This window comes from Oryctolagus cuniculus, chromosome 19 (genome assembly GCF_964237555.1).
Source record: "Oryctolagus cuniculus chromosome 19, mOryCun1.1, whole genome shotgun sequence".
Taxonomy (NCBI): Eukaryota; Metazoa; Chordata; class Mammalia; order Lagomorpha; family Leporidae; genus Oryctolagus; species Oryctolagus cuniculus.
This window is the reverse complement of record NC_091450.1, coordinates 24,399,473-24,426,958: the sequence shown is the minus strand read 5'-3', so window position 1 is coordinate 24,426,958 and position 27,486 is coordinate 24,399,473. Positions and strand designations below refer to the sequence as shown.

Here is a 27,486-nt window from a genome sequence, read left to right as displayed (position 1 = left end):
GTGCAGTGCAGTAGGAGCCTGCAGCCAGCTGACCCGGTCAGGGCCCAGTGGTTCCCTTGCTCCTGAGCCCTGGCCTCCTGGTCCACTCCTCGGTCAGTCGCGTGCTCTCTCCTAATTCCAGTGCATCTCAGTCTTTCCCAAATGCTGGTTGAAAAATTGTCACTTAATAGCTCTGCATGGATAATTTAAGCCTAGGTAAACTGCAGACAATTGATGGTTTTTACTTTTCCTACAGTTGAGCCTCAAAACCCCGTTTAAAAAAAAAAAAAAGGGTGTGGGCAGGGTGCTTGGCAAGCAACCAGCTTTGCTCGGCTGAGACGGGGCACAGGTGTATGAGCCGCAGCACCCTCCTGCCCGCCTCCCGTCTCTCCCTGCCCTGCTGAGATCCCTCCAGAGGCCTCCCCGTGTCTGAGCAGGACTGAGAGCGCTTCTGTCTGGGCTCCGGCCACCTTGGCAGGTGCCTTGTGTGTCCTGTCCTCCGTGGACATCTCACAGCCCGAACTGTACAGTGAGTTGTGTGCTGTGGCTGTGTGAAGGCCGTGCCGCTGTGGGGTTGTAAGCCCCGTGAGCCTCTGGGCTTCCCCGCACCTGCTCCCTGTCGTCTCTCTGATCCGAGCGGAGCCTAACTGTACAAGCTGCGAAGTGAATGGGTGCAGGTGCGGAGTGTGTGCATCTGTTCCCCTGGGATGAGGGCTCCAGAGCCCTGAACCCTGAGGGCCCTGACTGCACCTGTGAGTAGGAAAAGCTCCGCCCATTACTGAGGATGTTTCTCTGCCGGTGCCTGGGCGGGGGCTTCGTGACAACCGACCACGGCAGCTTCTGTCACCCCTGTTTGACAGGAGGAAAGTGGGGCCCAGAGAGGTGTTGGGCTTGCTATGGGACACACAGCGCAGCCCAGCCTACCTGCCTCTCCTCGGGTCTGTGACGCAAATGTACGCATTTGTTCAGAATGAGGAGAGAAATCTCAACAAAGTGTTTGTTTTAAGTTTTTATTTGAAGCAGAGTTACAGACAGACGGAGAGACAGAGAGAGAGGTCTTCCATCTGCTGGTTCACTCCCCAAATGGCCACAACAGCCAGAGCTGGGCTGATCTGAAACTTGAAGTCAGTCGCTTCTTCCTGGGTCTCCCATGCGGGTGCAGGGGCCCAAGCACTTGGGCATCTTCTGCTGCTTTCCCAGGCCATAAGCAGAGAGCTGGATAGGAAGAGGAGCAGCCGGGACACAAACTGGAGCCCATGTCGGGTGCCAGTGCTGTAGGCGGAGGTTTAGCCTACTACACCACAGCGCCAGCCCCCGAAGTGTTGTTACTAAAGAGCTGCCGATACCACCAATACCACGGAATCCAGAAAAACATCCAGCAGTTGTTCTGAGCAGCCATCTCAGGCCTTTCTGTGTGTCGTGTCCCCTCCATTTTTGAGCTGCACCCTCTGATCACCTCTTTTACCACAACGATTTTATGTCATTTTCTATCTAGAGAATAGAAAGATTGTACATTCAGTCATTCTTTTAGGATGGTTGAACAAAACCCATTTTCTTCCAGCATTTTATTTGAAATTTTTAGAACTTAAGTGCAAGAATTTTACAGCGAATTCTTATCTGCCTACCACTTAGATTGTGTCATTAACTTTTTACTCTTCTTGCTTTATCAAGTCCATCCGTCCACCCCGTACTGTAATGACCATTTTGTCTTTTACTGCGTGCGTTTTGAAGGAAACTGCAGACATCAGCCCCCGTGTCTTCCAGCGCACTGCAGCGTGCACGTACAGCTTCACTGCCACCCCGAATGTCCCTCCCTGCCCCTGCAGCTCCCAGAGACAGTCCCTCTTCTGTCTTGTCCATCATAGATGCGATAGTTTGTTTCTCTTAGAGCTGTGTTGTTGTTTATACTTTGAAACTCCTGTATATGGTACAAATGTATGATGTGGAAGTTTCCAGAAAAAATTAAATCTTCCTCTTTTCTCTGACTCCTCCTTCTCAGTGACACCCCCTCCCTCCAACAAGAGCCCACCATGGCCATTTCCTGCCTGTCTCTCTGGAAAGGGTCAGTGCACATGGACACGTCTCCCCAGGCCAAGCCTGCTGACGTCTTCAGGCACACGGTAGCTCCCTGACCTCGTGCTTCGTCACGCAGCCCCGGGCCTCAGAGGTTGTTCCCTGTTAGCGGGGGAGGGCTGTGCCATCCTCTTGGTGGCTGTGCAGTCCCACTGTGACTGTGCCCCTTTCGTTTCTCGTTTCCAGGTCTCGTTACCATCTGTGGTGTCACAGTGAGTGCCCTTGTAAACTTGTCTCTTCACCGACGTTGTCCACATATTTCAGTTTCTTGGGAAGAAACTTGAGGTTCCATTCTTGGGAGCCTGGATGGTTTTCTCACACCCCTTCCCTCCCCTGACATTGTATTCATCCATCTGTTCGATTGTAATTCTGCTCACCCACCCGTCTGAGGGCATCCTTCGCTGAGCAGTCCTGGGTGCCTGATGCCATCTTCGGCTCTGAGAATCTCTCTTGAGATTCTCGAAGTCTTTTGGGAAAGACAGGCATGACCAGAACTGGACCGCCACCGTGCGGTAGTCTGAGAGGTTTCAGGGCTGCCAAGGCTACCCAGAGGATAAAATCAAAAACTCCTTTGCCGTTTGTTCACCCCCAAGCAAGACCACGTGACCTCGGTTGTTTTCACAACACACAGCTCTGATGCCCCTCGTTGTATGTTTATTGCTCACCTGAACAAATGAACCAACAAACACAGAGTCCTGGAAGTGGCCCAGACCCAGGACAGCTGCCTCCTGGAGGTGAGGATGGCCCAGGCCAACTTGAAGGTCCGATGAGTAGCCAAGGCCTGTCCCTCCTCTGGGGACACCCCTGTGGAAGACAGGCGAGCCCTGGCACAGTGTTCCTGATTAAAGAACGAGATGAGAAAGCAGCCAGTGTTGGTGGGATGGGAGGTGGTTGTCACTTTTGGCCGTGGGAGGGGAGAGAGCTGCTTGCCTCGGGCAGGGCCGTCCCCGGGGACGAGTGAGAAGGTGACGGCAGCAGGCGTGAACTGTGGGCGCCGTTTCACAACTGCGACACAGGTTTGCTGCCCCTGTCAGGTCTTGGTTTTGCCTTTTGTTTTGAGCAGTGTGTCTGAGAGCCCTGCAATTAGAAGAGGGAACATATGATTCTCTTTCTTTGTCTGCACGCTAATTTAGCTTTACCGTGCATGGTGATTTTGTGTTTGCTACAAAGCCATTTTAAAAAAAAAATCACTTGACATTTCAGCGTGGAAATACACTCACGTTATGATTCATTGATTTCATCAGTCGTAATCTGTACCCAAAATGCACCGGGTACTAGGCCAGGCTTCCAGCTATTCTGGGAGGAACAGGTAGACGTGGACGCTGCTCTCTGAGCTTGGGAGGGGGCCAGGGCCCGATACCCAGTGTGGAGTGATGGGAAACTGAGAGGTGTGGATGGGCGAGGGCAGCCATGTGTTCTGCTTAGTTCTGGGGGTCAGCGAATGCATGCCCTGGGAATTTGTTTTAGCTACGCCGTGAAGCATGGCCAGAGGTGGCTTCACAGCGAAGTAGGGGAAGAGCAGAAGGGAACGGGGACTTGTGGCAATGCTCGCTTCACAGGTTAGAAGGGGCGCAGGTGAGAATCGAAGGAAAGCCCCTGGCGCATAGTAGGGACTCAGCGTATGTTAGCTACCCCTCTCTTGCCTTTGGTGCTTCTTTCTCTTGGTGCGGTCAGAGACTAGTAGGCATGGGGTAGATGTGGAAGAATCCAGGATTTGCTGAACCTTAGTGACCTCGCTAACCATGAGTGGAAACGAGGATCAGAACTCAGAAGTCCAAGTTTTCCGTGTGACTCAGAGTTTACTGCCTCAGAGCCTGGAGGTTGACTTAGGTGCCTAGAGCTGGAAAAAAGCCCTAGATCTTCCAATAGAGAAAGCTCGTTATCCTGGACTGGGCCAGGTCTCTACCTCGTTATCTGGGCCTGACGCCTACCCAGAACCACGTTGCAGTAGCTGGAAAAGAGGGGAGAAAGGGACTTAAGAAAGGCTCAGGGGGATTGGCATTGTGGTGCAGTGGGTGAAGCCAGCCTTGCAGCACGGGCATCCCACATACATCAGGGTGCTGGTTCAAGTCCTGGCTGTTACGCTTCTGTCCAGCTTCCTGCTAGTGGATCTGGGAAGGCAGCAGAAGATGACCCAAGTGCCTGGGCCTCTGCCACCCACATGGGAGACCCAGATGGAGTTCCTGACTTATGCCTTTAACCTGGCCCAGCCCTGGCTATTGTGGGCTTTTGGGGAGAGAACCAATGGATAGAAGATCTGTCTGTCCCTCTCTGTCTGACGCTGCCTTTCAGATAAACAAACAAATTGATTTTAAAGAAGGAAAGGCTTAGGGTTTTCCCCAGCTGTATACCTGTATCTGTCTACTCTTGAGTAGTTGAGTCTTCAGACTTGCTTCGCCTGATCAGAGATCCCTGCACTGGCTGTGGCCCTTGAGTGTGAAATCAGGTTACTTCCTCTTCTGAGCTCCCTGGATACAAGATGCAAAAAATGGAGACTGCAGTGGGGCAGGATACCCTGTGGCTGAAGGGCAGAGGCTGGAGCCAGACCACCTGCACTGGAATCCCATCTCTGTTACTTGCCAGCTGAATGCCCTTGGACAAGTCACTTCTGTGGGGTACTGCTAGATGTCACATCACCCCAAAACTTAATGGCTTGGAGACCACCACCATTCTATTGTTCTGTGGGTTGCCTGGGCTCAGCTGGGTGATTCTTCTACCTCCTGCCATTTTGGCTGAGGCTCCAGTTACCTGGAGCTTGACTGATCTGGACATCCACAGTGTTGCTGGCACTCGTCTGGCACTTGGAGTTGGCTGGACCTGGGTCTGCTTGGACCTTGGGCGGGATTGTTAACCAGAAGGCCTTCTGTAACCTCTCCCTGCTTGGAGAAGTCATGGAGGCTGCTGAGTGAGATTTAGGCTGGGCTCCTGGCATCTCTTCTTTCTCTGTGTTTACTCACACTGAGCTCTCTTAACCTGTCCATGTAAGGAGCTGGCACCTCTGCCCCGGGGCTTTGGGGAGGAGGATACGGGAAAGCTGTCACGTGGAAGTGCTTTGTAGAGTGGGAAGCCGTGCATGTGGCCTGGTGGGGGTGGTGTCATGTGTGCACAACGTCGGAGCAGAAGTGAGGGAAGCTCTGAGTGGTGGGCAGGCTCTGCTTCTGCCACTGTGGGGTGTGGAGCCCATTTTTCCCACGGCTTGGGCAGTTGACAGATGACCTTTCTCTCTCTCCCTCCCTTCCTCTCCTCCCCAGCTCTCTTTTGCCCACTTCTCATCTCCATTTCTTTCTCTTTGCTTTATCGTTAGATAAGCACTGAGTCAGCACATAGTGTGTATTTGTCATTCTTCTTGATGGAACCGCTGGTGTCTACCCAGGTTTGAGGACTTACGCAGTTACACTGACAGGGAGAGCCAGTGCCCGAGTCCCACGAAGCCACGGCTCTTAGAGCCTGAGGACCAGTGAGAGCTGTTGTCGCTGCTGTCCTCGCTCCCCAGCCCCAGGCTGCGAGGGAATCCCGGTCAGGAGCGGCCGTAGAAACTTGCACATGGAACTGACATCTCTGTGGGTCTCACCTGCTGTTCCACGCCTGTGTGTGTGTTACTGGGGCTTTCCTCTGGGAGCACCCAAATACTTGATGCCATTGCCCAGGTCACGGGCAGAAGTGAGCTGCCATCTCTGTGGGTCAGGGCAAAGCAGCAGCTATACAGCTTTGTCTGTGTCACCCAGAGAGGGCGAACCCAAGAGGCCTCACCCAAGAGATGGTGCCCCTGGATTCCCTGGGTTGTTGGGGACCCCAGGGTGTTTGTGGCCAACACCAATAGAACAGAGACTTCTCTTTGAAGTGGGACCAGCTCACTGCAGGGTTGCTGTGTCCGCACGCGACTCCAGCAGCGGGCAGGGCGGACAGCACGCAGAGACACACGGGGACGTTTAACACTCTCAGCCTCCAATTAGCATCAGGTGGCTGCTGCAGAGCCTGGCCTGCGTGTCGAGCGACGTCCACAGAGGTTAGCAAGCTCCCAGATTCCTTCCCCAAGCAGCTTCCCTGGTACTCACGAAGACACACAAACACCTCGCGGCTTGCTGATCCCTGTAATGCCGCATAATTAGAAGAGAAGCCGCTAAGTCAGAAGGATTTAACTATTCCCCAGTCTCATCCTCCTCCCAAAGTGTTCCCTAAAGACTGGCTTCCTCGAGGGAGAACTTCTCTGCTAGAAATACCACGTGCCACGCCTCGGCCACGTGTGCCGCAGCTCCTTGCCCCTTTCCGTTGTCAAGCAATGCCCGTCCCCGTGAGCCCTGCCTTGTCTTTTACCCCAGGCCTTGCAGACATGGGCTTTGTGGCGTCTCAGTCAACTTGTCATCCCTCTAACAAGACAGCCAAGGTGGCCTAAACGTACGAAGAAAAGAGGTTGGCTCCATCGTGACTCTGGAGGTTTGCAGAGCGTTCGGGTAGCCCTGTTGCCATGGCCTCTGGCGGTGGCGTTCTCGCGGGCAGAGTCCTGAGGCAGCTGAGGTCATCACGTGGCTCCTCCCTGACGCGCTGTCCAGTCTCGTCACTCCCCAGACATCGCTCCTCTCAGCTCCACACTTGATCTTAGCCAAAAGGCTGAGAGGCGATCCTCCTCCCATCAGCTCCATGTTGGGATTTCATTTCCACCCTCTTACTGCATTCACCTGAGAGTTGGGGGCTCAACTGTGTGGGTTTGGGGGCCAGCGGGGTGGATGCAGCCAGAGGCTTTTTGACTGAGGTTCCCTAGTACAGGCTCTGCTTGCCTGCAGTTGGCAGTGGGGACTGCATTTGTAAGAGGTGGCGATTGTGTGTCATGATGGAGCCCCTGCCCTCACAGCCTCTGGGTCCCTCCCCTACCATTGCATTTTTAAAGATTTATTTATTGGAAAGGCGGGGGGGGGGGGGGGGAGGGAGGGAGGGAGAGAGAGCGAGCGAGCGAGCGAGTGAGCGCGAGCGCGAGCTTCCATCTGCTGGTTCACTCCCCAGTTGGCTGCAACAGCTGGAGCTGTGCTGATCTGAAGCCAGGAGCAAGGAGCTTCTTCCAAGTCTCCCATGCAGGTGCAGGAGCTCAAGGACTTGGGCCATCTTCCACTGCTTTCCCAAGCCTTAGCAGAGAGCTGGATCGGAAGTGGATCAGCCGGGACTTGAACCAGTGCGCATATGGGATGCTGGCACTGCAGGTGGTGTTTTTACCCGCTGCACCACAGTGCCGGCCCCAGCCTGCAAACACTTTACACGTCAGGCACAGGAAACCACAAAGCAAGAGCTCTGACGTCACATCGCCATCCAAACACCACCCCTCCCCCTCTGCGCCTGCAGGAGCCTGGAGCCCAGCCTGAGCAGCCGGGCCTAGGCACCTGCTCAGCAGGGTCTGTGGGTAGCTCTCGGCCACTCCTCCTCAGCACCAGAGGCTGGGAAGGTTCTCGGGGCAGGCGGTGAGGGACAGGTAAACAACGGGAGGAGAGGGCCCGCGTCGTGGTGACGTCATGCCTCTGCTCGCGACACTGGCATGCTGTAAGGGAGCGTCAGTCCGAATCCTGGCCGCTCCTGCTTCTGCCGTCGCTTGATCCACCTGGGAGATCTTTGCATCACAGCACATGGAAAGCTCTCTCGCTCTTTGAAAGCACATTTCCACTTTTGAGGCTATTAAGAATATACCTTTTTAAACATCTTACAGAAAGACAGCAAATGAAAAATGAACCTCCTTCCCCACTGTGCCTGTCCTAATCTGTTATTGTTATCAGCGAGGACTCCGGTTCCTGGTTATTACCTGTTTTTCCAGACTTATTCTTAGGCTTGCACTCTCATAAATGTGCACAAACACAAAACATTAGGTTTTTTAAACTGGGCTCTCTCATGCGGACATGCCATGGTTTCCTGATGAATCATTCTTTTGTATCTAGACCTTTGATTGCTTGCAAATAAGCAACGAAAGAGGATGACCTTTGATGCCAGTCTTGGCTGATGTATTTGACTTTTTTAGAGAAGATGTATTTGAAAGGCAGAGAAACAGAGAAAGGGAGAGTTCATTGTCTCACCCCTGAACAGCCAGGACTGGGCCAGACAGGAGCCGGGAGCCAGGAAGCCCACCCCAGTTCTCCCACATGGGTGGCAGGGGCCCAGGTACTTGGGCCATCACCTGCTGCCTTTCAGGACGCTTGCGCAGAGCTGGATGGGACACGGGGCAGCTGCGACTCAGACCAGCGCTGCATGTGGGACATCGGTGTCGCAAGCAGCGACTTAACCCTCTGTGCCACACCGCCTGCCCCTTGATTGTTTTCCTTAGATAAATTCTGGAGCCTGGGGCAACGGATGTGGGTGTGTGCAGGGATCTTGGCACACGCAGCTTCATGGCTTCCTGATGTACTTTACCTTCTCTCCTCCTAGACACCCATCGGATGGTGATGGTCACCCTATCAGCAGGGTAGCCCTGACTCTAGCCCAGGGAGTTCTGGATGAATGAGGTGTGAAGTCATAGGACACAGAGCTTTTCCTGGTCAGCAGGCAGGCTCATCCTTCCTGGGTCTCATGGGTCTCCCAGGACCACCTTCTGCGGCAAGACTGCTGCCTGCAGCCCAGGGTAATTGTCAGGCGGCAGACCTCTGTGAAGGGTCCGTGCGGGTCATTCTGTGTCTGGGCGCCAGGCGGGACTGAGAGGCAGCCCTTGGCTTCACGGTGCAGAGGCCACGTCTGGTGTCAGGGCTGGCAGAACACACTGCTTTCACTGCCCAGTGACTGTCATGTGGTCGTCAGAGGACATGGTCTGCTACTGAGAGCTTTCTATGTGCCGGGCCCCCTTCTGCATGCTGTACAAATATTCTCAGTATCCGGCAACCCTGCGAGTAGCCTACTGCTACACACATTTTATATCTGAGGGCATGGGATCCAAGAAGCGGTTTACTCGTGGCCCACAGCCAGGAAGAGGTAGCCCTGGGGTTCAGTCCTGAGCTATGTGGACTAAGCTCCCCAAGCCCAGGCTGCAGAACCACTGCATTCTCCTGCCCCAAAGCCAGAACCTGCTGTTTGTTTCCTGTGCTCCAGGGAGCACTGTCTCGTGCCTGGAGAGCTGCTCCCAGTCCGGCTGCTCCTTCCCCATCCCGTGTCTCCGCCCTGTGTGCCCAGAGAACTGCTCCCAGTCCGGCCTGCTCCTTCCCCATCCCGCGTCTCTGCCCTGTGTGCCCACAGAGCTGCTCCCAGTCCGGCCTGCTCCTTCCCCATCCCGTGTGTCCGCCCTGTGTGCCCAGAGAACTGCTCCCAGTCCGGCTGCTCCTTCCCCATCCCGCGTCTCCGCCCTGTGTGCCCAGAGAGCTGCTCCCAGTCCGGCTGCTCCTTCCCCATCCCGTGTGTCCGCCCTGTGTGCCCAGAGAACTGCTCCCAGTCCGGCCTGCTCCTTCCCCATCCCGTGTCTCCGCCCTCTGTGCCCAGAGAACTGCTCCCAGTCTGGCTGCTCTTTCCCCCTCGCTCGTGCTTTCCCTGTCTTTGCCGAGGCTGTCTGGCATCAGAGCTTTTCAAGTTGGACGGAACCGGGTTTGCATCCACTTTAGATGTGTGACCTTAGGCAAGATACAAACCTCCCGGAGCCTCAGTTTGCTCATCTGTAAAGGGGGATGGGTAATCACGGCCCCGGGGTTTTGGAGATTGGAGACTATGGCTCTCCTTTCCAGCTGTTCCACATTTTAACATCTTGACCAAGTGACTCTTTTGATCAGACTGACACAGGAAGCTCCTTCCTACGCCTGAGAATAATTTTGTCCCCGGCCAAGGCCCTGAGGTTGTTACTGTGACCCCTTCCTGCTTCGAGACCCCCCAGCATCAGCCGGAGCTGTGCGTGTTGCTGCCTGCTGCACACAGTGGCCGCAAACCCCCTGACAGCCCGGGAGCTGGTTTCCCTGTTGGAGGGGCACTAGGCTGGGAGCGTGGGGTCCCCTGGGCCATGCACTGGCCTGCACACCCATCTCCCTGCGGGGAGTGTGGTCAGGTCCCTTTAGCAGCACTGCAGGGCCTCCAGCCCACTGTTCAGAGTCGCTCCCTCAGCCCCGTTCCTGTGGGGCGCTCCTGAGTCAGAAGGCAAACCACATTCCGAAATCGGCTCATATGTTACGGGGGAAGGGACGGAGCCGCTTCTGGGGGCGGGCGTGGGCCTTTGGTGTGGACGCATGGGGCATGTCTGTGCACTGCTCATTGTGGCGACTGTGGGCAGTGTCTGCGTCCCAGGTCTGCCAGCTGGAATCCCAGCTCTCAGTAGGACTTTATGGCACCCACGTTGCTTGCTTGTGCCTGCCTGTGACTGTCGCTGTAGGAGTCGCCGTCCTTCCCTGGGAAGCCCGTGGCGGTCTAGTGGTGGTGTTTCCTTCGTTGCAACAGCATCTCCAGCCTCCCCGCACAGAACCTTGTCCCGGTTCCCACTCGTCGTTTTATGCCTCGTTCCTTACAGGATACGTTCAGGATTCTTCCATGAATATGCAAACCATGGTAACCAGGATGCCTTCTCTCTCTCCCCCCCCTTCTGCTGCTGCTAGGTGCCTGGAGATTTGAGTCAAACATCTGAAGACCAGAGCTTGTCGGATTTTGAAATGTAAGTCCACGCGTGTGTTCGTGAGGGGGTCCCTTAGAAACGGGGCGCTGTTGTTGGCTGAGGCCAGGGAGACAGCAGGGGGAGACACACATCATTGCTTCCATCTGCTCCACGTTTGGGTCGGTTCTTGTCCATGTAGAGCTCCTCTAGTCCCAGCCTGGCCTTCAGACATGTTTTATCTCATGGCTGTTGAAATACAGACTTTTAAAACGTTAGCTGACATTTGAGAGTTGGGAGATAGCACATAAATATTTAAGTTATTATAGTTTTCTTAAACAGCTGGTCTCACGTTCCTGCAAGGCCACGGTCAGTGGGAGACAGGGGCGGCTGCCCCCTTCGCGTAGGACATGTGTTCTTCCTGTGCCTCAATTCCCACTTTCCCCCGTTGTCCGACTCTGACCCACTTCACCCAGTTTGTAGTCTGTGTAGCCCCCATAGGCATTTGAATCTGCCACCTCTGACTTATTTACCTGGTGCGTTAACATGGATTTTAGAGGATTTGATTTTATTTGGGGCTTTTGTTAATAACTCCAGAGGGAAGCTACTTGGTCATCAGGCGATCGCTGTTCAGGTTGCCTTGGTGTTTGGACAAATCGTCCACCAAGGCAGGGATCGAGGCAGGGTGAGTCCCGGGAGACCGGGCTGTGCCGAACCTCATTCCCTGGTGGCCAGTGGGAGCTGCGGCCTCCCCGTGAGAAGGGGCTTCTAACGTGGGAGAGTTGGGGATGGCTGAGGAACCTGCACGCTCCGAGATGCAGCACGCGTGTAACACTGCTGTGGCCGTGGGCAGGATTCACGTTTTCACTGGACCTTGATTTCCCCCTTAGTGAGGCCAGGGCTCTCCCTCCTACCTCGAGGGCCTGTGCAGGCGATTTGAGTGAGATCCCAAGAAACAGCAGGGCACTGAGAGCCATCGCGTGCCTCGGCGGAGGTGGGGGCTGCCCTGGAGGGTGAGGAGGTGAAGGATGGAAATGAAGAGGGATGCACCTGCAGGGGGGTGTACAGTGTGGAGGAGCTTCTGGGAGGGCAGGGGCTGGAGAGCAGCGGCAGGGAGAGCTGCTGGGCACAGTCCCAGACATGGCCCTACTGGGTCAGCTGGGGCACAGGGCGCACTCGGCTTCTAACCAGGAGCTCACCAAGCCCCTGCTGCGGGCAGGAGTCATGGCGGGTCTACATCAGCCGCAGGCCTTGCCTTCCAGTGGCCTCTCCTCTGCCTGGGCCAGGCCACATCCTCTTGTCCCCACGATCTGGGGCCTCCTCCCGTCCACCTGTTTGCTCGTCTGTACTAAAGCAGAGGGAAGCACCCTGTCAGGGTGAGACTAGAACCTTCCTGCAGCCTGCTCAGGAAGCCCTCACTGGCCTTTGGCCTCACTCACAGCTCCCTCCTGCTGTCACACAAAGCCACCCTACCCATTCTGTCCCCCTCCCCCTCCCGCACCCCAGGGTTGTTACTGCATTAAGCCCCAAGTCTGCAGTGTGCCCTCAGTGCTGGACACTGTCCTCACTCACTCCGTCTTCCCCACACCCTCTGGGATGGGTGCTGTCTCAGCGGTGATGGGTTTGAGCTGGGATTCACACCCCAGCTCCTCACACGTGCCTGAAGCACCTGCCTGAAGCGCCTGCCCCAGCCTCCACCTCCCCTCCCCCAGCTTGGCTGACCCTCAGACTTCCCCAGAGCCTGGGCCAAACCCTGCTTCCTCTGATGCCCCAGACCACAGCAGGCCCACCTGGTGCCCACAGCCCTTCCATCTGGAGTCCCTTGGAGAGATCACAAAGATGTTAGTTATTTCTGTCTGACAACTGTGGGTGTCGGTGCACCTGACCACAGAGCCCCACAGTGTGCTGTGTGGAAGCTGACGGAAGTGGAGGGAGAAGCAGACAGTTCCACAGTAATTTGGAGACTCCCACACCCTACTTAACAGTAACGGGGAGGACAACTAGGAGGTGATGGACTGGAGCATTGAGGTGAACCAGTTAGGCACGACAGGTGACAGCAGAGCACGCACTCGGCCATGCGCAGGGGAGTCCCCAGGGTAGACCAGGGGCTAGGTCACAAATTGTTGTCAGTAGTTAATTTTTTTTTTTAATTTGAGAGAAGTAGAAGAGAGGAAGAATGAGTGTGCATGAGAGTACCTGCTCGTTGGGAGCCGGGAAATCAATCCAGGTCCCCCACTTGGGCAGCAGGGACCAAAGTACTTGAGCCATCGCCTGCTGCTTCCCAGGGTTTGTATTAGCTGGAAGCTGGAGTTAGGAGCTGGACCTGGGTTTCAAACCTACGCTCTCCCATATGGGACGCAGACGTCTTAACTGGCATCTTAGTCATGAGGCCAAGCACCCATCTTGAATAAATTGTTAAGAATTGAAATCAAACGAAGGGTCTGGTTTGACCACAGTGAAACGGTTTGCGTGGAGATTTTTCTCTCTCGAACCGCGTGCTCCTGGACCTGGCCTCTGTCAACTTTCCTTGCTGCTCCGTTTGCAGTGGCTGCCGATGTCCAGCACACGGTTGGCTCTCGGGAGATTGTTATGGAGTGAGAGGATAAGTAAGTGAGGGGATGAATAGGCAGATAACAACCCAGGAAGGACATGGCCATGACAGCAGCCAGTTCCAGTCCAGTCACTGCTCTGAAAGGGGGAGGCAGCTCACCCAGTAGCCCTGGGAGGTCAGCTGGCCAGGGTGCTAGCTGTATTTGTCTAACAGTCCTCTCCCTGCCCCTGCAGTTAACCGAGGTCGGAGGGGGATGCTGTAGGCACTGGTACGATCCTGGGGACCTTTACAGGCAGAATGTCACTGGATTCGCAAAGCTCAGCATTGCAGTGTGTGCCTGCCTCCTGGGGAGCTGACCAGTGGGGTGCAGTGTTCCCCGTGAAGGAGGTCAGGCCAGCAGCGTAGAAGAAATCCAGTGTCCGGAGAGAGCCGTCACCTGGAGGTTTACTGCCTTTGTGAAAATGCAATGCTTTTTGCTCTGGAAGTCATGAGGACATGAAGTCACAAAATCTTGCGTCTCCAATATTGTAAACTGCATTCCAAGTGCGGGAGGCTGGTGGGCTTTATGAGCTGCTCTCGAGGCAGGAGGAGAGCGCAGGAAAAAGCCTCTCACCCTGGGGCGCTCCAGGCAGAGGCAGAGGCTGGGGCCTTGCAGCCCTTCCAGGAGAGCGGTGCTCCTGCGGGAGCCACCCTGGTTGACCTTGAGGTTGTGTGGCAGTCAGCCTGCCAGCCCTGCGAGACCAGGCTCCAGTGTGCTGGAGGTGGTGGTGGTGTGTGTGTGTGTCAGTGACTCGTGAGCCGAGGGTCAAGTCAGCCCACAGGGAAAAACTGTCGCATCACCAGAATCGGCCTCCGACAGCCTGTGTGAGGACTCGCTGTGTTAGTGTAGGTGGAAGTGGAGCTGTGTGCTGCAGGTGCTTGCTAAGTGATACTGTGTACGAATTTAAAGCTTGCTGTATTAGTCCCAAACACACAGAGTCTTTGGAGAAGTTGAAGGCTGAGTGTCTGCGCCGGCATCCTGCTTTTCCAAGCTGGCACTTCCTGTTGCCCTTCTGTCCCCCGACCCCAGACAGCCACGGCTCTCAGGGTCATGGTGGTGTTCTCCCGAGCGCCTTGGGGGAGTCAGGCTGTGCAGTCAGCAGAGCGAGGAGGCAGTGCCGGCTGCGTGCTTCAGAGACTGGGGGCGTCGCCGGCCTGGCCCCCCGTAGCTTCCTCTGGTTATCCCCTGTTTCAGATGGGAAGACCGAGGCTCAGATCAATGATGGGACAGGGACACTCAGCTGTGAACAGCTGAATTCTCATTCCAGAGTATAAGCCGTGGAAAGAAGTGAATCATTTTCGGCCCAAGGGGCTGGGTGGGAGGCCTCCCCTGGCCTTCAGCGTGCTAACCCGAGTCGTAATGTGACCTGTTGATCTCTTTCTCTTGGGCAGATCCAACCGGGCACTGATCAACGTGTGGATCCCCTCGGTGTTCCTCCGGGGCAAGGCAGCGAACGCGTTCCACGTGTACCAGGTATGCGCCTGGTATCCAGGCTCACGTCACCACCAGGCCGGGGAGGCCTGGCACCTGTGTGGTGTGCTTGGGCTTTGCCTCTTAGTGGTAGGGGACTGTTCTTGGGAGCCCCGGTTCTCCCGTCACTGACACGTTAGCCGCCCAGCTGCCCTGAGGAAGCGGCCCTTGTCCTTCAGTGAGGCAAAAGGAACAGGGGGGAGCTTCCTTGGGCCTGCTGGCCTCTGAGTGTGGCCCCTGCAGAACCTCAGCTCCGGCCACATAGGCAGAAATGAGTGTTCGCTGGCTTGGGCTGTAGCCGGGAAGCTGGGCTTCAGGCAGGCCTGCACCTGCTGTCAGGGACGTGCTGCCATCCCTGTCCTGCTGCCAGGCCCCCTTCTCGGGCTGTCGTCCGTGATTGACAGGGTACCCAGGTAACCCCTCCGTCTCAGCAGCCGGCCTTGGATTGCAAGCCCATCGTTGAATCCCGGGTGAGCTGTGGACTGGCAGTTGGGTTCCTGTGACCACTGCCGGCACAGGAATCTGCGTGGGCCTCCCGACACGTGTGTGAGATGGGAGGGAGGAGGCTCCTCGGTGAGAAGTGGGCTGCTCTTCTTGAGGGTTGGGGCCTTGGCTGTGTGACAAGCAGGGGTGCACGCATCCCCTCGGCTTCCGGAGGCAGAGAGCGCCGTCCCCAGGGGAGGCGCTGGTGTCTGGGACCAGAGCACCTCCGTCTCCCTGGGACGTGGTTTTGCCCACCCGTCTCCTCCCCAGTCTCCTGATGGCGCCTTGCGCGCTGCCCGCCTCTGCTGCTCTGTCTGTCCTCCTCTGCTGCCTGGGCCCCAGCCTCCTGCAGGTCCTGCTCTGTAACTGTCCCTCCTAGCCCTGACTGGGAGCCGCTTCCTGCTGCTTCTGTCCTCGTGCGTCTCCGTAGTTTTCGTCAGATTGTGTTCTTATTCCCCACGAGTTCTGTGGGCAGCTTTGGGTTTTCCCATTTTTCTTCCTGGGAAATTTGTGCACTAAAGAAGTCTTCTCAGCTGTAAAGATGTTTTCTGCAGAGAGTGAGGTGGTGGTGAAGACGGGAACCCTGCTTTAAATCCTGAGACCTCAGCCAAATCTTAGGTCCTCCATCTGTGAAGAGAAATACTACTACTTACCTTGGACAGCTGTTGTGGGGTTAGAGCCACACTGCCCAGAGGGGCAGGCCTTGTGGTCCAGCAGGTGAAGTCACCATGTGGATGCCCGCCTCTCCTATCAGAGTGCTGGTCTGCGTCTTAGCTGTGCTGCTTGTGATCCAGCTTCTACAGTAGCATCTGGGAGGCAGCAGGTGATGGCACAAGCGCTTGGGCCCCTGCCATCCACGTGGGAGACCCGGATGGAGTTCCAGGCTCCTGCCTTCAGCCTGGCCCAGCCCTAGCTGTTGTGTGGACGTGTGGGGAATGAACCAGCAGATTTTTCTCTCACTCGCTCGCTCGCTCGCTCTCATTCTGCCTTCCAAGCAGATGAAAACAAATATTTTCTTAACAATAAACACGCAGCACACAGTAGACATTCACTGCTCATTTCTGCCTTCCCACATGATCGCCATGTTTGGTCGTGGGGTGACTGGTAGGTGTCTGGCGCGAGAAAGCCATTTAGTTCCACGCTCAGCGGCGCAGCGTAGCGCTTCCCTAAGTGTTAGGACAGGCTGAGGGTTCCTGATGCTCTCAGCTGTGGTTTCGGGAGGGAAGGCACTGGGACAGGTTTCTGAGTATCTTCTCTTTATCTTTTTATCCCAACACAACACAACACAACACCTGACGTGTGCGTGCACTTCCGGTTCTGCCTTGCGGTCGTCGACAGCTGGGAGGCAGTGCCTAGAGGATGACGGGAGGAGGCGGGCAGCTTTATCTCGGAGCAGAGTCAGGACAGGATCGTGTCTGAGAGGCCTCCTTGCCCCTTCCGTCTTGACTTCCCCCGCCCACCCCAAGAAGCAGCCTGGCAGTTCTTAGCTTCCGAGCGTCAGCTGTGAGACGAGACGATGCAGCAAATGTGCCGTTGCCTGGGAGATTGTCTCTGCAGTGGCCAGGGTGGCGTTAAAGCCACTCACTGCCCATTCTTTGCTGCGGGCGGCACTCTCCTGGACATGGCCCAGATCTCAGCCATGCACAGGCTCTGCCGTGCCCGCATCAGCTGGCGCGGTGAGAGCGGGCACCTCGGACTCTGGACTCCTGCCCGAGGCCGGGCTGCCAGGCAGCGCCTCTCCTGTGTGGCCTGGTTCCTCAAGAGCAAACTGAGTGTGTGTTTGGAAGCATTTCCGAGAAAGCCTTTGTCACGATGTTTGTCACATACATTGTGACGTTGGATCACAGATGACTCATTGAAAATACTGGTATCATTGGACATTTTTTTAAGGATTAAAAAAATGCATGCACTATCTAATTCCATGAGAGACTTAAGATAATTTTTTAGAGACACATATGGAAAAGAGGGATAAAAGAGAGGTAAAAAAAAAATATTGAGGTCAGATAAAATGTAAGCTGACAGTTTAAGAGGTAAACTGGAAGCCATGTATGTCTGTCACAGAACCCTACACACTGCTCCCATTGATCTGTGAGTCTCCTGTGGGTTTTCCGGCAGCCAGTGTGAAACGTGGAATTTTCTTTGGTATAATTCCATTTCTAATGAAAAGGAAATGTGTTAATTTTGCAAAAAGAGCTCTGAAAGAATTTTTTACACAGGGCTTTAGACGAAGCAATAATGGAGAATGTTCTAGACAGTCCCTGCTTCTCTGCCGGTGAGAAATCGCACCTGGTTTGGTGAGGAGGAGGCCCAGGATGCGCCAGGTGGCGGGAGAAGACACAGAGCCTCCACGGTCACTGCGCTGACGCCACAGTCAGCGGCCGTGTGTATTTAGGTTTAAGTTAATTAAAATAGAATCAGAGGAAGGTTCAGTTCCCCCGTCACGCTGCTTCCGCACGGCTGTGGCTGCTGCCCTGGGATGCGGAGGGAGGCAGAGATGGACGGTGAGGGAGGCGGCTCAGCCCGCCTCGGCCCTTCTGTTGTCCCTCGGTCCTGGGAGACAGCCTGGCACGTGCTGCTCTCTTGCCTTTCCTGCCCCGAATCCTTCTGGGGGACAGCAGGCAGGCCCGGGAGCAAGACCTCTGGCTGGCCACGGGCTCGAGCGTCCTCACGTTGCTGTGGTTCTGCTGTGTTCATTTTCACAGGGGCCTCCTCGTTAGGGCTCGGAATTCTGTTTTTTTCTGTTTTGGCTCAGTTCCCTGTTGAAGGAGATTTTAAGTGAGAAGAGGAGAGTCCGCTCACAGAAAGTGCTGCGTAAGCAGTGGTGACAGCAGCGTGGGCGAGCAGCGTGCTCGGGGAGTGAGCGCCGTTCACGGAGCGCTGACACAAAGGCACAGGCAGAGTGTGCTTGGGGCGCTGAGCCGCAGCCAGGGTGGGAGTGCCACGTAACGTGGCTCGCCCTCACCCTCACAGCAACCCTGAGCGGCCAGGAGCGCCATGACCCTGTTACAGACGAGGCAACCAAGGCTCAAAGAAGCATCCCATTCCCTAACAGGTTTTCCAGCCCGAAATGCTGGAGCAGAGAACACTGGGAAACAGCACCTTCATAGAAACTGCAATTTGGACCCCTCTGGGAGTAGCGGGGCTCAGGCTGGCTGGGGTCTACCCATGTGGATGGCTCCCTGCGTACCTGACACTGTGGGTCCCATGTAGACGGTCCCTGATCCCTGAGACTGTGAGTCCGCTGTTGACGGCCCCTGGTCCCTGAGACTGTGGGTCCCTGTGGACGGCCCCTGGTCCCTGAGACTGTGGGTCCCCGTGGACGGTCCCTGGTCCCTGAGACTGTGGGTCCCCATGGATGGTCCCTGGTCCCTGAGACTGTGGGTCCCCGTGGATGGCCCCTGGTCCCTGAGACTGTGGGTCCCATGTAGACAGCCCCTGATCCCTGAGACTGTGGGTCCCATGTAGACAGCCCCTGATCCCTGAGACTGTGGGTCCCATGTAGACAGCCCCTGATCCCTGAGACTGTGGGTCCCCGTGGATGGCCCCTGGTCCCTGAGACTGTGGGTCCCATGTAGACAGCCCCTGATCCCTGAGACTGTGGGTCCCATGTAGACAGCCCCTGGTCGCTGAGACTGTGGGTCCCTGTGGACGGCCCTGATCCCTGAGACTGTGGGTCCCTGTGGATGGTCCCTGGTCGCTGAGACTGTGGGTCCCCGTGGACGGCCCCTGATCCCTGAGACTGTGGGTCCCATGTAGACAGCCCCTGGTCCCTGAGACTGTGGGACCCCGTGGACGGCCCCTGGTCCCTGAGACTGTGGGTCCCTGTGGACGGTCCCTGGTCCCTGAGACTGTGTGCTGAACTTGCAGCTGCAGCCATGCCCTGGATTTTCCAGACTACTGTTCCAGGCCACCTGCAGTGCACAAGAGGGAGCCCAGCCGAGACAGCGGCCTCAGAAAGTTTTCAGAGCAGGGGCTGGTTCAGGGGCACTGCTGGGGCCACTGAAGGCTTAGTTCTGAGAGCCTGCCTGGAGGGGACCTCGGAGAACGAGGAGCCTTGGAGAGGGACCCAGCCGCCCGTGGTTGCCGGGCTGTCCCACCTGGGCCGTGCAGTCACATCTGGCCAACAGGATCTCAGCAGGAGGGGCCATCCACACATGGGACTGATCAGCAGTTGTTTAAAAGGTGGGGGTTCCTGTGCCCTGACAGGAGGCCGAGGTGCGTCCTACCACGAAGAGTAAGCAACACAGCCTCTGACCAAAGTGCAGAACAGAAGTAATGATTGGCCTTGCTTAGTGTATACTAAGTTGATCTTTTGTATATGAAGGTAATTGAAAATGAAACTCCATGAAGGGCAGGGTGGGAGAGTGAGTGGGAGAGGGGAGGGCCGCGGGAGGGAGGGTGGTTGGGGGGGGGAGCCACAACAATACAGAAGTTGCACTTTATAAATTCACATTTATTAAATAAAAAAATTAAATTAAAGAAAAAAAAGAAGTAATGATTGGTAACCAGGTTTCCCAATTTCAGGGCTTTTTGACCATGAGTGTTTTGGCAGCGTTGGCCCTGTTTGCACTCAGCTGCCTGCAGGCACCTGCCAAAGACAAAAATGATTAAGCAGCAGTACATGAAATGCAAAACAAACACCCCCCTGCTGCCGCCTCGTCTTGCTTGGTTTCTCTCGCTCTGCCGCTCTCTCTGTTAATACAGATTCTCTGTCACTTCCATGACAGAGTTAAATTTGTTATTAATTAATATCTAGCCTGTACCCCTGAGAATATTTCATATTATTCCCCAAATACTCCAACTTCCAAACAAGCTTGAGACCTGCTGCCTTCCTGTCTCATTGACATAATTTTTTAAAAAGATGTATGTATTTATTTGAAAGACAGAGTTACAGAGAGAGAGAAGGAGAAACAGAGAGGAAAATCTTCTATCGGCTGCTTCACTCCCCAGAACGGCCGCAGTGGCCAGGGCCGAAGCCAGCAGCTCCTGGCTCTCCCGTGTGGGTAGCAGGGGCCCAAGTGCTTGGGCCTCTTCTGCTGCTTTCCCAGGCGCATGAACAGGGGGCTGGATGAGAAGTGGAGCAGCCAGGTCTCCAGGGCCACCCGTATGGGATGCTGGCACTGCAGGCCGTGTCTTAGCCTGTTGTGCCACAGTGCCGGCCCCACACTGACATATTTATAAAGGTACGTTAGACCTTTTTTTTTTTTTTGGACAGGCAGAGTGAACAGTGAGAGAGAGAGAGAGAGAGAGAGAGAAAGGTCTTCCTTTTTCCATTGGTTCACCTTCCAATGGCCGCTGTGGCCAGCATGCTGTGGCCAGTGCACCGCGCTGATCCGAAGGCAGGAGCCAGGTACTTATCCTGGTCTCCCATGGTGTGCAGGGCCCACGCACTTGGGCCATCCTCCACTGCCCTCCCGGGCCACAGCAGAGAGCTGGCCTAGAAGAGGAGGAACTGGGACAGAATCCGGCGCCCTGACCAGGACTAGAACCCGGTGTGCCGACGCTGCAGGCAGAGGATTAGCCTATTGAGCCACGGCGCTGGCCTACATTAGACCTTAAAACAAGCAATCTATTTTTTTTTCTTCAGGAAGTATTACAGCCTTTGAACTGGTATAAAATAATATATCATTACTCCTATTGTCAGATCCTAAGACTAAGACCTAAAGTCTTCCCTTTGAAAAGTAGCTTTAGAGTAAATGCAGCTGGGATCCGTCTCCTACGTGGAACTAACTTGAGTCTTTGAACTTTGCCACCAGACACACAGACTCCCGTGTGATACTCCATTTGCATACACAACTAATTAGGTCTCCTTTGTCAAGACCACCGCTTTGTTTCAGCAAAGTTTTGTTCTGCTTCTGGACTAAGTTTCCTTCTCTAGAGGCCATCTGGTCTCATCTTGGCTTAGGGGGATATTTGAGCCCCACTCCCCGCATGCCCCTACTGCCCCACACACGGAAGTTGCGTAGCCTGGGCGGCTGTTTGAAAGGTTTAGTCCAGCTGAGCTTATGCACGTATGAGATGCAGGGAAAATCCATCATTCTCTCCATTAATAATAGATCACAGGGTGCAGCAGGCGGCACGGGCTCCAGGTAGTTTGGGGGATGGAGATGTGTTTTGGACTGGAGGCTTCGGGCTTCGCAGCTCATCCCTTTCATCCTGTTTGCTAAGCTGGCTTACCCGTTGGGCCCGCAAGCATTCTTTTGCCCACAGCTCTGTCTCTGTGCCTGCTTCGTGGGTAGCTATGCAGAGAGGGAGGAATTCATTAATAGAGAAAGATGAAGTGGTGGAGCCGAGGACAGAGGTGGGAGCCACAGCTGCAGGAGAAGCCTGTGCGCCAGCAGGGGCCATTGCAGATTTGGGCTGGGAGGGGGGTGTGGGGCGAGGACCTGCACCTGGGTCTTGTTCTTGCTGTCTCACCTGCCGTATGCCAGGGAGGTGCAGGGACCAGCTGTGGCCTGGGGCAGCTCTTGGCTCTTTGATGTCTGAGTTTCACTACAGCCAATGTTGGCTCGTGCGCTGCGATGGGCCAGGCCCAGCCTTGGTTCTTCCTGTGTCCTTCCATGAGAAGTTCCCATTCCCACAGAGCGGAGCAGTTGGGTCACAGGGACCTGGTGGGGATGGTAGAACCTGACCCTCGGCTGTTGCGAGGATGCCTGCGGCCCCTGGGGAAGCCGGACATGGGTGAACCCAGAGAGCAAAAGGCAGAAGTCTCTCTGCCTCCTGGCCACGTGCGTCACTGTTACTCTGTCACTGCCCCTGCCTTCCAAGCAGGGAGAGTTTTTTATTTTCCATCCCAGTACATCTCCTTCGTTCATCCCAAGGCTGTTGACCGAGGGCCTGCTGGGTGCCAGGCTTGTGCCAACTCTTTCAGTGCCAAGGGTGAGCTGCACCTGAGCATGGCTTTGCTGACCTTGCAGCCTCAGTGGGGGGTGGGGGAGGGGAGGCAGATGTGCTGGCCTAACGGTGGCATCACTCTGCAGAGAGAGGGGTCGGGGGACAGGGCACCACTCGCCTGGCAGTGTGGCTGTGGCCACGTGTGGTGACACCCGTTGTGTGAGACACACAGCCACTCATGAGTGGTCCCTCTGTGATCTCCTAACCACGCAACTCCTGACAAGCAATCAAACCTTGAAGTAAGTGTGGGAAGAATCTGCCCTGTTGGATCAATTGTCTGTGGGCACGATTCCATGTGCCAACCCCTTTATTTAACATTTGCTGTGTCAAGGAGGGACAGGGAGTATCGGGCATGAGCCTTTGTCCTCGTGAGGAGGCCCAACCTCTCCTCACACACCTGTAATGAGAAGGCGGCATCCGTGACAGATTCCACGGAGCCTTGTGGAGGGTGGGCGCTGGCGGTAGGTGGGCAGCCAGCCGCCTCTGCCAAGGGGCTTTAGTGCCCATTGTCATTTCATCCTTTCAGAGACCGGGGCGCGGGGCACTGTTGTATGTACGGTGAGCAGCCTGACTGCTGGGCCACATCGCGTCCCCGTGGTCACACAGAGGGTCCTTCACTGTCTCCCTCTCTGTCAGCCGCACGTTGCCCCTCGCCCACCGCCTTGCACCCTTCGTGTGTGCCCGAAGGACATGAACTGAACCTGTTTCCCTCCCTTGTTCCCTGCAGGGCGTTCTGCCCACTGTCACTGACCCGGCAGCTGGTGGTGGTAACAGGGACATGTTCTCCCAGGGCAGGGAGCGCTGCGGAGGCCAGTACGGACTGAATGGGTGCCTGGGAAGGAGAGAGAGCCACTGAGGCAGAGACGCTTTCGCCCTTAAACGTTTGGAGTCATCAAGTTTGAAGGAGACTTAGAACTCACCTCTGTGTGTGTGTGTGTGTGCAGGTGCAGGGTCGGGCCGGGGCAAGGTGCATGTGTCAGTGCAGGAGGGGCTGTCACGCAGGAGGTGACTGTGAAATATTAGTTATAAGCATGGGACTGTCTCCAAGGGGGATGTACAGAAACATCGAAGGCGTAGCTGGATTGAGCGTCTGTCCTAGCATTCAAGATCTCTGTGTCCATGTCAAAGCGCCTGGGTTCAGTTCCTAGGCCTGGCAGTGGCTCCAGGAATCCATCATGGCAGTGCTGATGGCTGTGGGGAGCAACTGGGAGCAACTCAGACTAGACTAAGTTACTGGAATTAAGACTTATTCTATGCATCTGCTCTCCCACAATATGGCGCTGGGAGAGGAGGAAACAGCTTCTACCCAGCTGCCTCTCACCAACTTGACAAGCTGCAGGAGCTGCTCCTGATTGGAGGAGAGCAACGTACTCGGCGTGTGGGTAGCAGAGTTGGGATTGGTTGAAGAGGACTATAAAGGAGGAGAGAGACACCATGCACCAGGAACATCTAAGAGGAACATCTATCTGAAGGAACACCTGTGCAGCCCCCGAGAGAGCCGGCCGGCGGTGTGCCGCTCCCCCGCGGAAGTGGGGAAAGTGGCAGGGGGAACCGCCCTCCCACAGAGGTGGAAGGGTCGGTAGCCAACCCGGGAAGAACCAGCAGCAAACCCGGGGAGGGCCGAGCAGACAAAAGAACAGCACAGGGTCCTGTGTCGTTCCTCCACAAAGATGGGGAGCGACATAATGGTGCCGTGACTCGGATAGGAAACTTAGGAGGGAAGAAGTGGGAAAATACCGGCGAGAGAGACTAGCAAAGAGCCTAGGGAAAAGCCGGACGGAAAAGGTGCCGGAAGAAGCTATTGAAAGCCTAGGCATAGACTCGGATACGGACTGTGGGAAAGAAGTTAGGATTTAAAGTGAAAGCAAGAAGAAACTTAGACTCAGATACGGACTGCAGGTTGAAAGTGAAAGTGAAACCTAGAAGAAACTTAGACTCGGATACGGACTGTGGGGAGAAGCCAGGAGAAATGAGGGAGGAATATTGTTGGAAGAAAAGTTAGGAAACATACCGGGTAGAGAAAAATATGTTAGGGAGGATGAAGCCGCGGGGGCAGGCCAAGGCGGAGATGTTAGCTAGCTTGGAATTCTTCAAGTCAGCCCGGGGAGCAAAGGCGAAAATCTGGAACCAGAGGCAGAGACGTGGGCCGCCAGGTTGGAATCCGTCAGATTAGCCCGGGGAGCAAAAGACGGGAAGCCAAACCGAAAGGCGGATACGTGAGCCAGGTTGAATTCGCCAGGTTAGCCCGGGGAGCTTAGACTGAATACCGGTGGCGGAAACGTGAGCTAGGCTGTGTGATTCGCGGAAGCCGCCGCGTGCAGAGAGAGCACGGGGCGTGAATAGATAGGGAACGTGGGGCTGGCGCGAAGGCTGTGGTGCGGGCGCGAAGGGCGTGGAGACCGCTGAGCACGCGAAGCCGAGCCACGCAGAGCCGGGAAGCCGCCGCGGGGGGAGGCACCGAGAAGCAGCCTCAGGGCGGGCGCCAGGAAGCCGCGGGGATAAGAGAAACTAAAGTTTAGAAGTAAAATGAGAGAAATAGGAATGCTGGCAGATAGAAGTAAAATAGGAGAGATAGGAATGCCCAGAGGTAGAGAAATAGAGAAAAATAAGGCCTCCCCACAACATGGCAATGAGAGAGCTTGGATTCGGTCTGCCTGATTAGTAAGACGATAAGCACCTGTGGGCTGCTGCAGGTCACCGAAGACAGGCACGTTATCAACACCAATAAGTCTCCCCACAATACGGCAATGAGAAGGCTTGGATTCGGTTTGCCTGATTGGTAGGGCTTGTAAGCACCTGCAGGCAGTTCTAGCAGAGCAGAGCATGCGCTGCAGGGCACAGAACACAGGCACGCATCAGCGCCTAAAAAACTCCTCACAACATGGCGAAGAGAGGACCCAGATTCGGTTTGCCTGATTGATAGGGCTTGTAAGCACCTGTGGGCAACTCTAGCAAGCAGAGCAGAGTGTGTGCCGCGGGGCACCGAAGACAGGCGCGTATCAACGCCAAAAATAAAAAGAAAGGGGGATCTGTGGGGAGCAACTGGGAGCAACTCGGACTAGACTAAGTTACTGGAATTAAGACTTATTCTATGCATCTGCTCTCCCACAATATGGTGCTGGGAGAGGAGGAAACAGCTTCTACCCAGCTGCCTCTCACCAACTTGACAAGCTGCAGGAGCTGCTCCTGATTGGAGGAGAGCAGCGTACTCGGCGTGTGGGCAGCCGAGTTGGGATTGGTGGAAGAGGACTATAAAGGAGGAGAGAGACAACATGCACCAGGAACATCTATCTGAAGGAACACCTGTGCAGCCCCCGAGAGAGCCGGCCGGCGGTGTGCCGCTCCCCCGCGGAAGTGGGGAAAGTGGCAGGGGGAACCGCCCTCCCACAGAGGTGGAAGGGATGGTAGCCAACCCGGGAAGAACCAGCAGCAAACCCGGGGAGGGCCGAGCAGACAAAAGAACAGCGCAGGGTCCTGTGTCGTTTCTCCATGAAGACGGGGAGCGACAGATGGCGAAAGTCACTGGGTCCCTGCCACCCTTGTGGAAGACCTGGAGTGCATTTCTGGCTCCAAACCCAGATGCTGTGGGCATTTGGGGTGTGAACCAATGGATGGGAACTTTGTCTTTCTATCTCTGCCTCTCAAATAGGAAAAAAAAAAAAAATCAGTGGTGCCAGCTCCTCAACACAGGCCATGTACCCTTTGGAGATAGCTGTCACACTAACAAATGGAAGTGCTGGGGCAGGGGACAGATGGTGGTGTGGGCAGTAGGGCGCTTGACCTCACTGGTGGTGACCATGAGGACAGGTCTGGCCAAGGAAGCATACGTCCAGGATGCCTCCAAGCTGCTCGTGTGCCTTGGGAGCTGGTTTGGGGACATTTCTATGTGTCTGTACCAAGGCTCCCCAACGGTGGCAGAATGGACATGTGGGGCTTGCTAATGCTTCATGGGGGGGCAGAGGGCTACTGTGCATTACAGGGAGCTGAGCAGTATCCTGGCCACTACCCAGCAACACCCACTCTGTCTCTGTAGTTGTGACAACCTGTGAGGTCTCCTGACACCGCTGACTGTCCCCTGGAGAACCACTGGTCCCCATGGGCCTGTTGAAGTCCGCTGTGGTTTTGTCTTGTTTTGGGTCGTGTTCCTCCTCGGCACACAGACTTGTCTTCCTTCCTCTTTCTGAGCCTCCAGCCAGTCTGGCCCACTCCCCGTCCTGCTGCTCAAGCACCCTCGCTCTCGTTTGGGAACGCGCTCTTCCCCTCTGCTGGCATGCAGCCTGCAGAGGACACGTGTGACCTGAAAGCCTCACGCCCACCCAGAGGCCAGGAGACAGGGGTGTGAGCTAGACCACCAGGGGTCAGTGGGACTTAGTTCCAGAGGCACTGTCAGCCTTGCAAGGGGCAGCGGGCCGGGCAGGTGTCAGCCTGAGGCCACCCACAGCCACCTGTCACCTGACAGGGCGAACCAAGCTAACCTGGAGAGCAGAGCAGCTCTGCGAGAAGCCAGGAGACCAAGCCCTGGAGACAGTGAGCCCCTGACATTCAACCACACGTGGCCTTGGCCTCTTCAGTGAGGTGCTCCAGGGGGAGGGACGCAGATGCTGGGCCCTGGCTGTATGTCCTGGTTGGAAGCACGCAGCATTTAGATAACTGCTCCGAACGGTAGACCTTGATGTTTTCCACTTCTTGCCCATTGCAAACCAAACTCCTAGAACTGACTTTGTATAAATCTCTTTGTACACACTGTAGGCATTTCTGTAGGATAAAAAGCTAGAACTACATCTGCTGAGAAGAAAAGATGGTTCATTTTTATTTTAAGAGGCTCAGCCAAACTGCCCTCCGAAGAAGGCGGAGCCAGTTTCGCAGTACGCCAACCAAGCGAAAGAGTGCTTTGTCCTCATGTTCTTGCCAATACTGAGTATTATCAGTCTTTTAAATTTTACCAATCTGATAGAGAAAAATTGCAGTTCATTAAGGTTTGAATTTGTGTTTTCCGTATTACTTGTGAGACTGAGCGTCTGTCTCCATTTTAATTTGCCATTTTTTGTGACTTTCCTGTTTTGTGTTTCCTTCTCTAGAGGCCATCTGGTCTCGCCATGTCCGAGGTGGAGAATAACGCTGAGTAAATACCTTGTCCAAGGCCCCACAGCTCAGAGCACAGAGCTTTTCCCTGTCCGCCCAGCTGCCTCCAGAGCACAGCATGGAGCCCAGCTCGTAGAATTGGGCAGAAATAAGCTGGACTCTCCTGTCACCTTACCAGGTTGTGGTATCCATTGTTCCATCTGTCTGTCCCACCATCCGGCCGTCCTTCAGTTGGGGGGCTGCTGAGCGTGACAGGGAAGACACAGTCTTGGTCACTGCCTACTCGATAGAATCAAGGTTGAACCTGGAAGGCTGTCCAAAGGCACCACAGTTTCATCAAATTCTTATCTCAATCCCCTCCCCCAGTGTCTAGACACAGGCGAGCCCTGG

At 55.4% G+C, this 27,486-nt stretch overlaps 1 protein-coding gene across 2 annotated transcripts in view; it reads left to right on the top strand.

Moving 5' to 3' along the window:
- The window catches only part of SNX29 (sorting nexin 29), a 478,886-nt gene that overhangs the window by 359,782 nt on the left and 91,618 nt on the right, over positions 1-27,486 (top strand). For both annotated transcript variants that reach the window (XM_051847819.2, XM_008257737.4), the window contains exons 17-18: positions 10,584-10,639; positions 14,559-14,640. In XM_051847819.2, coding sequence (XP_051703779.1) covers positions 10,584-10,639; positions 14,559-14,640 — 138 coding nt within the window. The remainder of the gene's footprint in view (positions 1-10,583; positions 10,640-14,558; positions 14,641-27,486) is intronic.